This window comes from Paramisgurnus dabryanus, chromosome 6 (assembly GCF_030506205.2).
Source record: "Paramisgurnus dabryanus chromosome 6, PD_genome_1.1, whole genome shotgun sequence".
In the NCBI taxonomy this organism is placed as follows: domain Eukaryota; kingdom Metazoa; phylum Chordata; class Actinopteri; order Cypriniformes; family Cobitidae; genus Paramisgurnus; species Paramisgurnus dabryanus.
Genome location: NC_133342.1, coordinates 36,876,790 through 36,891,607, shown reverse-complemented (window position 1 = coordinate 36,891,607; position 14,818 = coordinate 36,876,790). Strand labels below are relative to the sequence as shown.

General features: G+C 36.7%; 2 protein-coding genes and 1 long non-coding RNA gene across 3 annotated transcripts; 2 read left to right on the top strand and 1 right to left on the bottom strand.

Moving 5' to 3' along the window:
* Positions 1-984: 984 nt before the first annotated feature.
* ly97.3 (lymphocyte antigen 97, tandem duplicate 3) lies at positions 985-5,123 on the bottom strand. The gene is made up of 4 exons (XM_065276643.2): positions 5,018-5,123; positions 4,463-4,515; positions 1,389-1,511; positions 985-1,236 (listed from the first exon to the last, which is right to left on the bottom strand). Exons 2-4 carry the CDS (start codon positions 4,512-4,514, stop codon positions 1,127-1,129), a joined length of 285 nt encoding a protein of 94 aa, XP_065132715.1. The 5' UTR covers position 4,515; positions 5,018-5,123; the 3' UTR covers positions 985-1,126.
* A 2,661-nt stretch (positions 5,124-7,784) lies between these two features.
* Positions 7,785-14,694, top strand: crygn1 (crystallin, gamma N1). The gene is made up of 5 exons (XM_073815093.1): positions 7,785-8,378; positions 8,647-8,895; positions 9,375-9,520; positions 11,044-11,130; positions 14,590-14,694. Exons 1-5 carry the CDS (start codon positions 8,304-8,306, stop codon positions 14,657-14,659), a joined length of 627 nt encoding a protein of 208 aa, XP_073671194.1. The 5' UTR covers positions 7,785-8,303; the 3' UTR covers positions 14,660-14,694.
* LOC135767056 (uncharacterized) lies at positions 11,389-14,460 on the top strand. Its single transcript, XR_010541879.2, has 4 exons — positions 11,389-11,475; positions 12,220-12,252; positions 12,379-12,526; positions 13,219-14,460. It is a non-coding gene; the product is annotated as an uncharacterized lncRNA (long non-coding RNA).
* Positions 14,695-14,818: the final 124 nt, after the last annotated feature.

Sequence of the window (14,818 nt, the reverse complement as noted above, 5' to 3'; positions counted from 1 at the left end):
GACGCGTTTCAAAAAGTAAGCGGACTTAAAATCTTTCTGTTTTTGACAGGACATATACAAACAAAATGATCTCAAAATACCACAGTATTCTTTTTCTACTAAAAACATTTGTTGATGTCTTAAGTGTATGTATAGATTAGAGGCAGTAACCAGTCCGTGCTTATCTTAAAGAGACAGTAACCACAATTAACCTACTCAAGTCTTTGTCATTAACGTTAAAGCGTAACTAAACCCCTGGTCAGAGCCTGACTCCACCCACTGGCAATATTTGAAAAACACAAGAAAAGTGGGCAGATCCTAAGGAGATAGAGGGGACGAACTAAGTGTGTGGTGAGATGGTAACAAGGGCGTGGTGATCTTGAACCTGCTTACGTCACGAGTCATTTTTTGGACCCACCATCCAATAGGAAAATTCAACTGCAGTAGCCACCGTTCAACCTGAAGAGGGCAGCACTCAGATGTTTTTACACCATATATTGTAGCATTGAAACACTTTACATCCAAATGTCAAAAAACTTACTAAAATCAATGAACAGCACTAATAAAGCCCCATTCTTACAGAACATTAACTAAAAAAAGTTGGTTTAGGGTTTAGTTACCCTTTAATCAACACAAGACAAAGAGAAAATCATTAAAAAATTATAATAATATTTAATTTACACAATTAAGACAGTGTTATTATTCATTTGATTTGATTTCTGAACCTTATGCTAATTTTAGACCTTACTTAATGTGCAATTTGGTGCTTTTTATTAAATGTTTTTAATTTCTTTATTTGTTATTAGATTTTCCCCACCCCTTTTTATTTGCTGATCCGAAAAATGATCCAATCCCTTTCTCAAAAACTGTATTGTGATCCGAACCGTGAGTTTTGTGATCCGGTACACCCTTAATTTGCAGACACGTATTTCATGTATTTTCTGTAATCTATTTGTGAAAAGGGCTATTTGTTTTCAAGACAAAAAATTACATCAGCAACAAAAATGCTAGTATACATATTTTATTGTAACCAATTATGTGCCAAGCTGCAGTTCTGCAACATGTTGCATATTGTGTTAATGTGTGTAACTTGTGCTAATAATAAGCCATTGTTTTTTATGTAATAATCTGCCCGATAAATGGCAGTTTAGTCAAAAGTGTTGCATAAATCTTTCTGGCAGCACTTGATGTTGATGTAGGAGTTCTGTTTCACCATCTCACAGTCTGGCATGGCCATGCACTTCTGGAAATGTCCATCTGTTTCAAACAAGTACAGACTTTGTATTGATACAAATGTAAACATTTGACACATATGAGCTCATGTAAGACACAGTTAAGTGAAGTCAAAGGAACAAGTAACTTAAATGTATATTAATGTTCCTAAAAGCCTGAAATGAACAGGTACTCACATGGTTTTCTGAGGAACCTGGCAGCCGCACATCCGTTTTTCTCTGGTGGACAGGTAAATGTAGTAACCTCACAGGCTCCACCTGCCTTAGCTGGGGCACACTGAAGGCATTCTAGGGCCCAGCCTTGAAACACATATTCATCGTACATGTTAAACATTTCTAAATGTTTTAAAACATAATTATTCCCTTTTCAACTGTTTAAAGTTGCAGTCTGTAACTTTATTCAGCTTAAATGAACATAAATCAACTGTTGTTCAACTGTTGTTTCAGGTTTTAAACAGAGATGGCAATAAAGAGGCAAAAGTTATGAATTAAAGCTTTAAAGGGGTCATATTTAGCCTGACGTTGTCATACTCAATTCTAGTCAGAATTTGAGTCTGATACCGCTCCATTGAGCTATAATTATGAGGCGTGTCTCAACCGAAAAATGCCTCTGCACTCAATTGGATAGACCTACGACCAATCAGAGCAACGGGGTGTGAGACGTATGTTGAAATGACGTATTTGCAGCTTGACCGAACTGCTAGTTATTTCGCTACGACACACACTACAAGTCTGAGTTTGCGAACGTACATCAACACCTACTATGTTTACAACATTTCATTTATATCACATTAAGTCATACAGTAAGACTATCTCTTACCATTTGTACATTAGTTGAACTTCATCCACGACGATACCCATTACGTTTGCTTGTTATATCCATCTCGTCGTGCACACCGAGTTGCATCGCCGTGATACCCATTTTAGTTGCTTCTTTAACTTGATCTTTCATAAGTGCGACAACTTTTGTCGAATCCCGTAGGACGGCAAAAACATCAACAAATGCCTTGCTCGCGTTTCTCTGTTCCTCTTTTAAAATCAATGCTCTGTCGATATCTTTTAGAACAGACTCAATGTCAGAGTCCACACATCTGATTTCTACCGCGGCAGCCATTTCGTTGTAAACAACAGATTCAACACACGCGCTCTTTGGTGACGTGGTTGATTTACGTTACTGATCATCTGTCCATCATCATATAAAGCCCACCCTGACAATTTGATTGGTTCGACCAGCTTTGGGTCGAGCATAGTAGCAACTCAACGGTGAAACTCCAGACCGATCTTCCCGTTCCTCAAAATGTTGTGGGCGGGGCTAAGATCGGCTGGCACCCAGGCTAGGTCATATTATGAGATTTTTTTAAAATGTCAAATAAATCTTTGGTGTCCCCAGAATGTGTATGTGAAGTTTTAGCTCAAAATACCCCACAGATAATTTATTATAGTATGTTAAAATTGCCACTTTGTAGGTGCGAGCAAAAATGTGCCGTTTTTGGGTGTGTCCTTTAAAATGCAAATGAGCTCATGAAATCTTGTCCCTGTGGATCTACACTAGTGTCCTAATAAGCGTTGGGGGTAACGCATTACAAGTAACGTGCATTACATAACAATATTACTTTTCTGAAGTAACTAGTAAAGTAACGCATTACTTTTTAAATGTACACAATAATATTTGAGTTACTTTTTCAAAAAGGAATGCAAGTTACTTTTTTAGTTTAATTAATTCGATTTAAACAAATTATGTACTGAATTAAACTAAACGTAGTCATATTATGCACTCCATGCATACACTCCTGTGTGGGAACAGTTTGAGTCAGAAACTGAGATGGCAGGCCAGAGCTCGACATTTTTGTGTTGAAATATCCAATTTCTGAATGCCGAAGTTTTCATTCACATAAACACCTGCAAGGCCTAAAAGAGATCAAACCTCAACCAAGAACAAGTAATGCAAAAGTAACTAAAAAGTTACTTATGCATGAAAAGTAATTAGTTACTTTTTGGAAGTAACTTAATATTGTAATGCATTACTTTTAAAAGTAACTTTTCCCAACACTGGTCCTCATTGGTCCAGGAAAGATTTTGCACCACAGACCAGTAGGAAGGTGTGTGTGGCCCCCGAAATGCCCCTCTTATGGCACTTTTCCATTGCATAGTACCCCACGGTTTGGTTTAGTTTGGGTCGGGTCAGCTTACTTTTGGGAGCTTTTCGATTGGGTGCAGTACGTAGTACCCGATACTTTTTTTCGTACCACCTCGGTTGGGGTTCCAAGCGACCCGAGCTGATACCAAACGTGATGCGAAACACTGTTGATCACTGATTGGTCTGAGAGAATCGTCACGTCATCGCTATAATGTAAATATTAGCTTTAGCTTACTGCTAGCTTGCGCTGTCTCAAGCAAACATGTTGTTATCTGTGTTCTGCTATAAGTTTCCAAACACCCTTTTAGTGATGAAAAACATCCACAGGTTGAGAATCCGGGACACCATAACAGTTTTTTCCAGACTTGCAGTTTGTGGCGGCACATTCGCGACGTGCACGTCCGCATTATATATGCTTAAATGCAACTTGAATGAGGCTCAGCGGAGCGCCGTCGACTGACGCCACGGGTCGGGTGTTTGAACAGAAACTGTCATGTGAGACAGAGGTAGTTATAAACGCGATGTGCAAACATCTATTTGTGGTGGCCAATTTTAATTTTGTGGCAGACTGAGAAATAAATGAATGTATGGGAATGTACAACAACGCTCTCACGTGGATGATACAGCAGTAGGCAGCGTAAATATAACGACACGCCTATAATCCCTCCCACTACGTAGTGATACTAAACTCGATGGAAAAGCTAACCACGCCAAAGTGAGGTGAGCTGAGCTGAACCGACCCAAACTAAATTAAACCGTGGGGTACTATGCAATGGAAAAGCGCCATTAATGGCTTACCTGGAGAAAGTTAATTTACTGAGGCCCTTCTCTCTGAGTGGACACCACAACCCCTTTCATTTGGACTCTACCCCACCCCCAGTAGATACTTTAATCTCCTTTATAAACATTCATATTTATTTTGTTGAAATAACCGCCCTGATGCCACACCAATCTTTGCTCACCCCTATATATTTATAACTCAAAATAACAATATTATCGCTTTCCTGTTGCTAATTCATCATCTGTACATTTCTGTGCCCATACAGTTAAGCACAGCAGAGGTTGATTGCGTCATGAGTCTGTTTTATGACAGGAAATCAATAAGCAAACTCACTGCCTGACACAACCAGCCCAAGAAGAACAGCAAACACAATGAACTTCATCATTCTGTAAAACAAACAAAACCAGAGTCAGCAGGACAAACATTTCATTAAATAACAGAAATAGCAGAGATGTATGATATTCGTTTTTTCACAGATAGCCGCACAAAAAAACATATATATTAAATAAATATAAGTGTTTAATTAATTTCATTTTATATTGTAAGAAGTATAGACCTCTCTTAAATGTTGTTAAAAAAGTATGTTTAGATATCCTTACTGGAAAAAAATGAATAAAATGTCCAATAACAAATCACAAACTAAATCCAAAAATAATGCAGTCTTGTGATAAATCTATTCAAAGTAGAAAAGCTTTTCTAATGTCAGGATTTCTGCAAGTGGATCAATAAAGCTTATCTCATATGAGCTTCAGATATCTGTGTGTGTATCCGATGTACAGTATAAACCCAGTAATACATCAAGAAAAAAAAAATTCTGATAAATATATCAGATATATATACATTTTTAATCCTTCCAGGCAAATTTGAAAAAAGATTAGTGTAACTTACCTTTGTACCGCCGCGACTGAGTAACACTGAATGTGGCTCTGTCTGCAAAACCCCACCTTTATACGATAAATTTCTTATCACTCTCCCTTTCACTCTCTCTTTGCAAACAGACCAAGCCTGGTCATACATACAGCATAAATGAGCCAATAGCCATAACCCAAGAACATTAAACAGTATTTCCCAACTTTATGTGTGTGTAAGTTGGCAGGACTTCTGCATGCAGGGTTTTGTGGAGTTGTCTGCATTGGTTTCTTCTGGTGATCAAAAATAATGCAAACTTCAACCTTATTATGAAAAGTAAAGTTTTTACCCAACGTTTTTAACTATAATGATATCTCAATAGTCAATATTTAGAATTCCGTAGAAATTACAATGTTGTTGCAGCTGGGTTGCCGGTAATTTACCGTAGATTTAAATTTATGTTATTTACTGGCAAGAGTTTGTTCAAAGTTAAATAAATTGTAAATATTAACAAGTCAATAGGTGTGTTCGACTTCATGCGGCGCTGCACAGACCGATCGGCGGCTGACTTGAAGCAGTGCATTCCGGTTAATATTTTTGTCTGACTTCAGCTGGCGCTGCAGGCACGTGACTGTGTCATATGGTTTTTAAAGGACAAGTTCGGTATTTTAGACTTAAAGCCCTGTTTTCAGATTGTTTATGGTCAAATAGAATGGTTTTGACTGAAATTTCGACATTTTCGGCTGCCCTGAGAATTTTCGCGTATTTGTGTTTCAGCTCAGACCTCTACAATGGGTTTAATGGTGCACTGGAACAATCCTTCCTAAAATGCATTAAACTTTCGTTTACAAAGACGTGAAACTCACCGAGTGGTCAGGGGTGTTCACTGATATGCTCACACAAAAATCGCTCCAAAAGACGCATTCCAACAGGTTTTATCGTAGTTTTTACCAACTCCATTGACTGTATTAGACGTCCTGTGAGGTACGGTATTACTCCGCGCCGGGAACTTTGTTTCTATTCTTGCAATTGGCAAAGGCGGATTAGCGCCACCACCTGGGCTGGAGTGTTTATTATTCAAGCTCTCAGCGGAAGAATGTATGGGTGTGAGGCGTTTGGAAAAATAGGTCCACAAGTTAACAACGAATGCTAAAACAGCTGTTGGAAAGCATCTTTTGCAGCGATTTTTGTGTGAGCATATCAGTGAACACCCCTGACCACTCGGTGAGTTTCACGTCTTTGTAAACAAAAGTTTAATGCATTTTAGGAAGGATTGTTCCAGTGCACCATTAAACCCATTGTAGAGGTCTGAGCTGAAACACAAACACGCGAAAATTCTCAGGGCAGCCGAAAATGTCGAAATTTCAGTCAAAACCATTCTATTTGACCATAAACAATCTGAAAACAGGGCTTTAAGTCTAAAATACCGAACTTGTCCTTTAAGTACCGCGATAGCGTTTCGAGAGTAGCCGGCTAGCTCAGCCGGTGCAGCCTCTCCAGAGCGGCTGCACGGAGTTGTGATGACGACACAGCTTTACGTGATTGGTCGCCTCACTGATGACAACGAGCACGTGCGTCTCAAGTTTAATCCAACCTTTAGTTCCACTAATAAACATTTTAATTCATGTTTTAAAACAGGGAAAACACGTTATTATGTATAAATATGTTATATTATGTCGTGTAATAAAATAAAAATGAAAATAACAAACTCTATTGGTATTTTAATAATATAGGCTTGTTTCCCGTAATTTTCGGGTATACAGTATAAGCAGCAATTAAAATATTCTATATAAAATGTTTCTGGTTGCAACTTTTTATTAAAAGGTTTGTTTTTATCAAATTCAGCTTTTAATTCACTTCATTTGCGATTAAAAACAAGAAAACACGGCGCACACGTCACTACGGCAAGCAGCAGGTGTCCGGCTTGACGGCTCCGTCTTCAGTTCCTCCCTAGACTGCAAGCGGCAAACCTCGCCGATTGGTCTGCGCAGTGCCGGATGATCTCGAACACACCTTTTATCTTTACAGAATTAAACTATATAATAACAGCCTCATGCAGAGCATTCTGGGAACCAGAAATCATCATCAACCTTTTTCTGTTTTTTGCTTCAGATTTTGTTTCCCAGAATGTTTTGCTTGATGCTGTTTTTTTAGTTTTACTCTGTAAAGACAAAGACTTGTAAATGTTAAATGTTCATTTAACTTTGAACAAAATGTTGCCAGTAAATAACATAAATTTAAATCTACGGTAAATTACCGGCAACCCAGCTGCAATTTCCACTGATTTTTTTTACAGTGTAGGGGCTTAAATACCTATGCAAAGTCTTTATTTTTCATAGTCAAGTAAGTGCAAATTTCCATAACAGAGAAATGTTACATCCATAACGCTGATTCTTCCTCATAAATGCATATACAAATTTACATAAATAAATATTAAGAGCCTTCTCAATTTGTTGGTATTATAGCTTCTGGTTTGTATATTTTAATTCACAAAATCCTACAAGAACAACTGCCTTTTTTGTCACATCTGCATGCAGGTTTCACTCATTTAAAATAGAAATCATATAAATCGACTGAACATCCATAATACTGAAATTGCTCATATGCGTTACTTTTCTCCCACATTGCGATTCCAACCAGGGCCAGCTTTAACCTGCAAGAGCTTTCAAATCTAACCTGGTCAATCGTGTTATTCTGCGGTCAAGTATTTTCATACGTATTTATGCATCTGGCAGACGCTTTTATCCAAAGCAAAACAACTTACATGCGAGCTTCACATTTTCTCAGTATGTGTGTTCCCTGGAAATCAAACCCATGACCTCTACACTGCAAATGCAATGCTCTGCCAACTGAGTTAAAGGAACACCGTCTTCATACAGTTGTATAACTGACTGTCATGGGCAACCGGTGACCTTAATATAAGTAATTTCTATAACAGCATGACAAATGTAAAAGGTAGGTGGATGGAAATATAGACAGGAACATAGGTAGATATGTAGGATGTAGATTTTACGCCTTGTAACCAAACTCATATATTGTACACCTCACCCAGTCTCTTTTTCTCATGTTTGTATACTTTTTGCTCTGATCGGTGTCCATCTGCCTTGTTTTGACCGTCTGCCAATAGCTGTGCCCGCACCCAAACAGTGTGTTTGGTTCTGGACTGTAAATCTAAGCTCAGGCACAATGCATTCTCAGCCTCCTGAACTCCAATATCAGCAGAGCCTCTGTAAGAGAAACTGTCAGTGATGCAAAAATACTAAGCTCTCCATTGTGAGGGATAACAACTTTTAGCGCATAGGGCATATATATCAGACAGTCCAAAATGTTTTCTTCTGGTTGCCCTTGTTCTCATACAGTACCAGTGGATAGTGAAGCGATGTCACAGTATTCAGGGAAGGTGAGTAAGGCACATTTATTGCATCGCCCACTTGCATGCAAATCACTTATGTTTTGATGCTCTATGTATACTTGCAATGCTTCACTGGTCCTTTATCCATTAAAATCTTGGATTATATTGTTAATTTAACAAAACATTTGCTGCAAAAGAGATACACAGATAAAGTTGAAACCCGAATTCACAACCCACTTTCATTCTGGAATGTCATTATGAGTGAACAAGAAAAAGATACCGGAAGTATTTCCTGATGATTTCCCTCTCATCCCAGATAGTGTTTTACGAGGGGAAATGTTTCACGGGCAGAAAGCTGGAAGTGTTTGGAGATTGTGATAACTTTGAGGACCGTGGCTTCATGAACAGGCCGAACTCTGTGCGCGTGGAGAGCGGGGCCTGGGTTTGTTTCGACCATCCGGATTTTAAGGGACAACAGTACATGCTGGAAAGAGGAGAGTACCCTGAATACCAATGTTGGAACGGCCACAATGATCACATGGGCTCTTGCAAGCCAGTCAAAATGGTGAGGATGAAAACACAATGTTAAAAGTTGCGACTTTCCGTGATGTACGCTAAATTCCATTTTTATGCTTGAATTCCGTGATTCCATTCATGTTTTCAACATTGGGGAAGTTATAGGGCCCTACAAATTTTAGTTAGGAAAATCACTGCAAAACTTTATTACAAATGAGAATCAACAAATATTAATAACAAATGTGATTGTAGTGAATGTATGCTTTATTAAATGCTTTATTATTTAGTGATTTGTACATCATACATCTCATATTATAATGGTATAACCTACTTGAGGAGGCATTAAAAGCTAAAATATACTGAGACATCACTTTTGACCACTACTGTACACTTGAAATTAGTATGTAGTATGAAATGATAAATTATTTCCTGCATGCCACACACACTATGCATAATGCATACTAATGGAAAGCTATGACTATGGTATGTTATTTTAGAAAATGTAATTATATATTTACACATTCTCAGCATGGAGAGCATTACAGGATGGAGCTGTTTGAAGGTCAAAACTTCACTGGTCAGTGTGTCGAACTGTGTGAAGACTGTCCTTTCCTCCCGAGCACTGGATTTGGCAAGAACTGCATAAACTCCATTAAAGTCTATGGAGATGGCGCGTAAGTTTCACAAGGCATAATATAACAATAAAGGGTTTAGGGTGCTTACACACCAGCACTTTTGTTGCGGACATGGGTTCATCAGTTTGTTTGAAAGACGTAAATGCCATTGCGAAAACTTGACTTTGAGTGCCTTGTTGACAAGCTGGCTAATGTCCTGCAAGGGAATTCAAGGGAACAGGTGTACTGATAAATGAATAGGTTGAATGCACTTGTAGACGTTTGGACAAAGGTATCTGTGAAATACATAAAAACACTTGTTTTTAAACTTTTTAGTTTCTAAAGTTTTAGATTAATCCAGGACTAGACCTTAGTTATATTAGGACAATTGAGTAGTTTATACTCAGAAAACTTACAAGAAACAATGCATCTTAAGACAAAACAATGTCACTGATATATGTTAAGATTCGTCAGTCCAATTTATTTTTTAATTAAAGGATTAGTCAATTTTCTTAAAAAAAAATCCAGATAATTTACTCACCACCATGTCATCCAAAATGTTGATGTCTTTCTTTGTTCAGTCGAGAAGAAATTATGTTTTTTGAGGAAAACATTCCAGGATTTTTCTCATTTTAATGGACTTTAATGGACCCCAACACTTAACACTTAACTCAACACTTAACAGTTTTTTTCAACAGAGGACTCTAAACAATCCCAAAAGAGGCATAAGGGTCTTATCTTGCGAAACATTTGTCATTTTTGACAAGCGCGACCTCACGTAATTGCGTAGTAACGTAGAAAGTTCACGTGTTACATATATGAAACGTACATTTGCGGTCCATTTTAAACAATAAACTGACACAAAGACATTAATTAGTATCTATGACATACAACAATGTCGGAATGGTCCTCTTTCTCCACACTTGTAAACACTGGGGCGGAGTTTCGCGTTCGTCTTCTCTTCTGTGACCTCTGGCGCGTCAAAGGACCGGAGATAGACGAGAAGTTGTGGTTTAAAGTGCATATTTTAATCGTTTCACTAGATAAGACCCTTATGCCTTGTTTGGGATTATTTAGAGTCCGTTGAAACTCTGTTGAAAAAACTGTTACGTGTTGAGTGAAGTGTTAAGTGTTGGGGTCCATTAAAGTCCATTAAAATGAGAAAAATCCTGGAATGTTTTTCTCAAAAACATAACTTCTTCTCTACTGAACGAAGAAAGACATCCACATTTTGGATGACATGGTAGTGATAAATTATGTTTTTTTTTTTTTTTTTAAAGAAAATGTACTAATCCTTTAAGGCAGCTCAAACATTCATTTTAGTCTGTACAGGAAACCGCACCTTAGTTAAAGTATTTTGCAATGGTAAAAGTACATAGCGATAACAATTTCAGCGCCCTCCATCTGTTGTAAATTCCATTTAATCTTAGTAATATTATTTTGTTATGGCAAATACTTGTTTTGACATAACAACATTGCTACAGTCCTGCATGTCTGTTTAATAAAGATCTCTCTCTCTCTCTCTCTCTCTCTCTCTCTCTCTCTCTCTCTCTCTCTCTCTCTCTCTCTCGCTCTCTGTTTAGATGGGTCATGTATGAGGAGTCAAACTATCGTGGACGCATGTACATTGTGGAGAGAGGAAACTACACTGAAAAAAAGGGACTTGGTGGGTCTTTGAATTTAAATAAAATAAACATGTATATGCAACACAAAATATTTATATTCCTTGTGTAAACATAATTTAATTGATTAGGATGAAAATGTTTTGTTTGAATGTAAAATGAACACATTATTCTCACATTGATTAAAATTGATTGAATTGAATACTTAAAGCAATAAAATTGAGTTTGCACACAAAATGGCACCTCCTAAACAGAAGGTGGCAGTAACGCTCAATAAAAAGGACGTCAATCGCCATAAAAGAAGAATAGAGATCGTTTGTTTTGAGCGCCAAAATGAAGACTCAGCAGCAGTCAGTCAGAAGAACTCTCTCAGACGGACACCACATTATTAAAGTAAGTTCTATTATTTATTTATGTTCACTTTATACGTGATACATCTTCACTAGATAGACAGTTTTTTTTTTACAATATGTAGCCATTGCAATGACTTGTAGTAAAAATGAGTTTGGAGGATGTTGGTGGAGTAAGTTAACTTTACAGTCAGTCAGTAAGTGTAAGGCTCATAAAGAAAAACAGCGTTTTAAAAATGTCAGCTGTATAACGTTATTTCACGTTTGGTAGTTTTATCCGAGTTGAAAACTGTCAGATTTGAGTTGACTTTTGAGGCACTTTTTACTCAGTTGTTCTATGGAAACGGTTCAGGACAAATAAAACGCTAACCAAACGTTATTCTGTCCAGAGTAACGTTATCCATGTAAGTAATTTACCAGATGATATCAATTGACTACATTAATAATGACATTGCGTATGAAACAAACTGTCTGCTTAATCAGATGAACAGACCCGCGTCAGTTATTCGTGACTTCACTACGCCATGAGCAACACTTGATTCAATTAGAAAAAGCTTTTTTTAAATGCCTCGCGTGACGTTTGGTATATTAACTGAAAAAATTGCTTTGAAGTGCCACACCTTAAAGCTGACGTTTTCAGAAGAGCACCTTGTTTTAAGATCTCATTTTGTCCAAAATTGCGTCCTATGACAGATATAATACTTATTTCATTATTGCTCTGTGTATGTGTGACCTTAATCATTTGAGGTTGTGTGTTGATTTCACCTCTGAATATTTCCTCTTATAGGTCCATCATCCTTGCACACACTCAAAAGCATTGGTAAGTAATTCATATCACTGTTTTACTGCTGTTAGGAGCTAAATCTTATTTTTGTAACTAATATACATGTATTATTCTTTGACTCGCAGTACTCAAATATACAATGGTTGGTTAATTTGTTTTCAGATAAATGCTGAATTTAAAAGAATCACTACTGTCTAATGTTCCTGCGTGTCACCTGGACCTCCAATCCAAAAACCTGACGAAACTCTTCTATCAGAAAGGAGGACAGCTAGCAAAAAGACTTCAAACAATGAATGATCAAATGACAGAAGTAAGTAATATAGATTCATAGACATAAAAATGTGTAAACATTGTTGGAAGTACAGAAAATGTAGTATGTTTTAGTTACATCTTTTGGCACACGGGTCATTAAAACACCTGGGAAGATTTAAAGGGGTAGTTCACCCAAAAATAAAAATTCTCATCACTTACTCCCTATCATGTTGTTACAAACCTTTATAAATGTCTTTGTTCTGATGATCACTAAGGAAGATATTTTGAGGAATGTTTGTTCCCAAACCAATCATAAGCCCCATTCACTTCCATAGTGGGGAAATATAATACTATGGAAGTGAATGGGGCTCATTCTTAAAATAAATGTCTTCCTTCGTGTTCATCAGAACAAAGACATTTATACAGGTTTATAACAACATGACAGTGAGAAAATGAGAATTCACTTTTGCTGTGATTGTCAGGTATGGTAGCACACACTCGAAATGTGGCCTCTTTATTTAACTCATTCCAGTCTAGTAAACGCGCACACACACCTGGAGCAGTGGACAGTGCAGCTGCCTTGCTTTGTAACCCATATATTTGTAACCAATTGTAATATGCTGTGGCAATGCACATGGGTCTGTATACTTACATTTATATTTGTTTGCATTGTACTAATTTCCAATGACACTTTTATTGTAACAGTAACTTTTTTCTGTTTCTTTAACTACATTTGTCTGTTTTGTACAGGGCATGGATGAAGTCAGCATCAGTGTGGTCATTTGAAGACACCACTGTTGGGATTTGTGCTCTCAAACAACATGCTTCTTGTGATGAAGAAGAGGATCTTTGTATAGTCCTGGAAGGCATGAAGGTGTTGCAACATCGTGCCATGTTGTTTGAGCTGATGTATGCCTTAAACCTGAGCTATCCTGATCTCTGCTTTATTTTTGAAGAAATCCAAAAGATTTTAATGGAACTGCATTGAGCGTAACTTTAATGAACCGTTTCTTTCAGTGAAAGGATCAGAAAGACTGTGCTGCTCATTTATGTTCTTTTTATTTATCTGTTTTAAGTGTTTTTTCTTATTAAAACATTAACCGTTTGCTGCTCAGAGTTGATTTTGGAAATGGTTGTTGTATTTTGTTTTTGTTGAATCTTTGATTATCAGTTTATACAAATGCTTTAGCTCTGACTTTCTGAAGGATTGATATTTTCCAGTTTGTAAATCCATTTAAAAAATAATAGTACTTACTGTTTTGCATGTCTCTTTGGAATGCAGTGTTTGTGCTTTAGCACTTCTAAATCTACTGTGATAGTAACTATTTTAAACATTTGGGTCAGTTTTACAGATGGGGCTTTTTCTAGTCCCAGACTTTTGCAATGCCTTAATTTGAAAACATATTGCACTGACATATCTTGACATATATCAGTGCCATTGTTTTGTCTCAAGATGTACTCCAGTGTTGTTTTTGTAAGGTAGGTTTGTTTGTAAACTTTTTTTGTAAAAAATATCCTAATATAACTAGGGCCTAGTCATGGCTTAATCCACAACCTGTCTGGGAAATTGCCCCTTTGTATGTACTGCATGTGCTGATTGTTGTAATAGTTATTGACTGTTGTTGAATTAATGTGTAGTGATTTAAATGAATTGATGATCTGAAAGCAGTGGTTTGCCTCAATATCACTAAACATTTGTTCAAAACTCTTTGCTTTTTATGCCAATGCAAATGTATTTTGTATTTAAAAAAGAAATAAATAACATTTGGATAATTATGGGTGATTATTCTGGTGCCAGAGACATAATGAAATTGCTTTAGAGTTACATAATCCCATAATATAAGCATTAAAAAAGCATGTTGGAATTACAGATGAAAATCTAGTCCCCTTACATAATAAAATTACTTAAACATTACAAAATAAATGTGTTATAGTAAAGAGAAATAGCACTTTGAGTCAACATATTTATATTAGACTACTTAAAACAATTAAAATGTTTTGGTCTGACACATTAAAATTAAATGAGGAAAATTATGTTGGTTTTACACAATCGGATTATGTGGGACCGATGTACACATTAAAATTACGTAAATTGAAAGGATTTTTTTTTTCAGTGTACAGCTCATTTTTGGAATGGCAAGCTGAAAATCCCAATATTCAGTCCATCCGCCGGGTGATCAACTATTTCTAAATGTCAAATAGATGAACAGCCTCACTTTTAATAAAACAATAGCTCAAAACACTGTAGTATATTAACTATCTGAAATAGCTTAATATATTGATAAACATTCATTTGTATAAAATGATTGCATGTAATATTTTTTACCCCAGTGAAAATTTGAGTAACTTC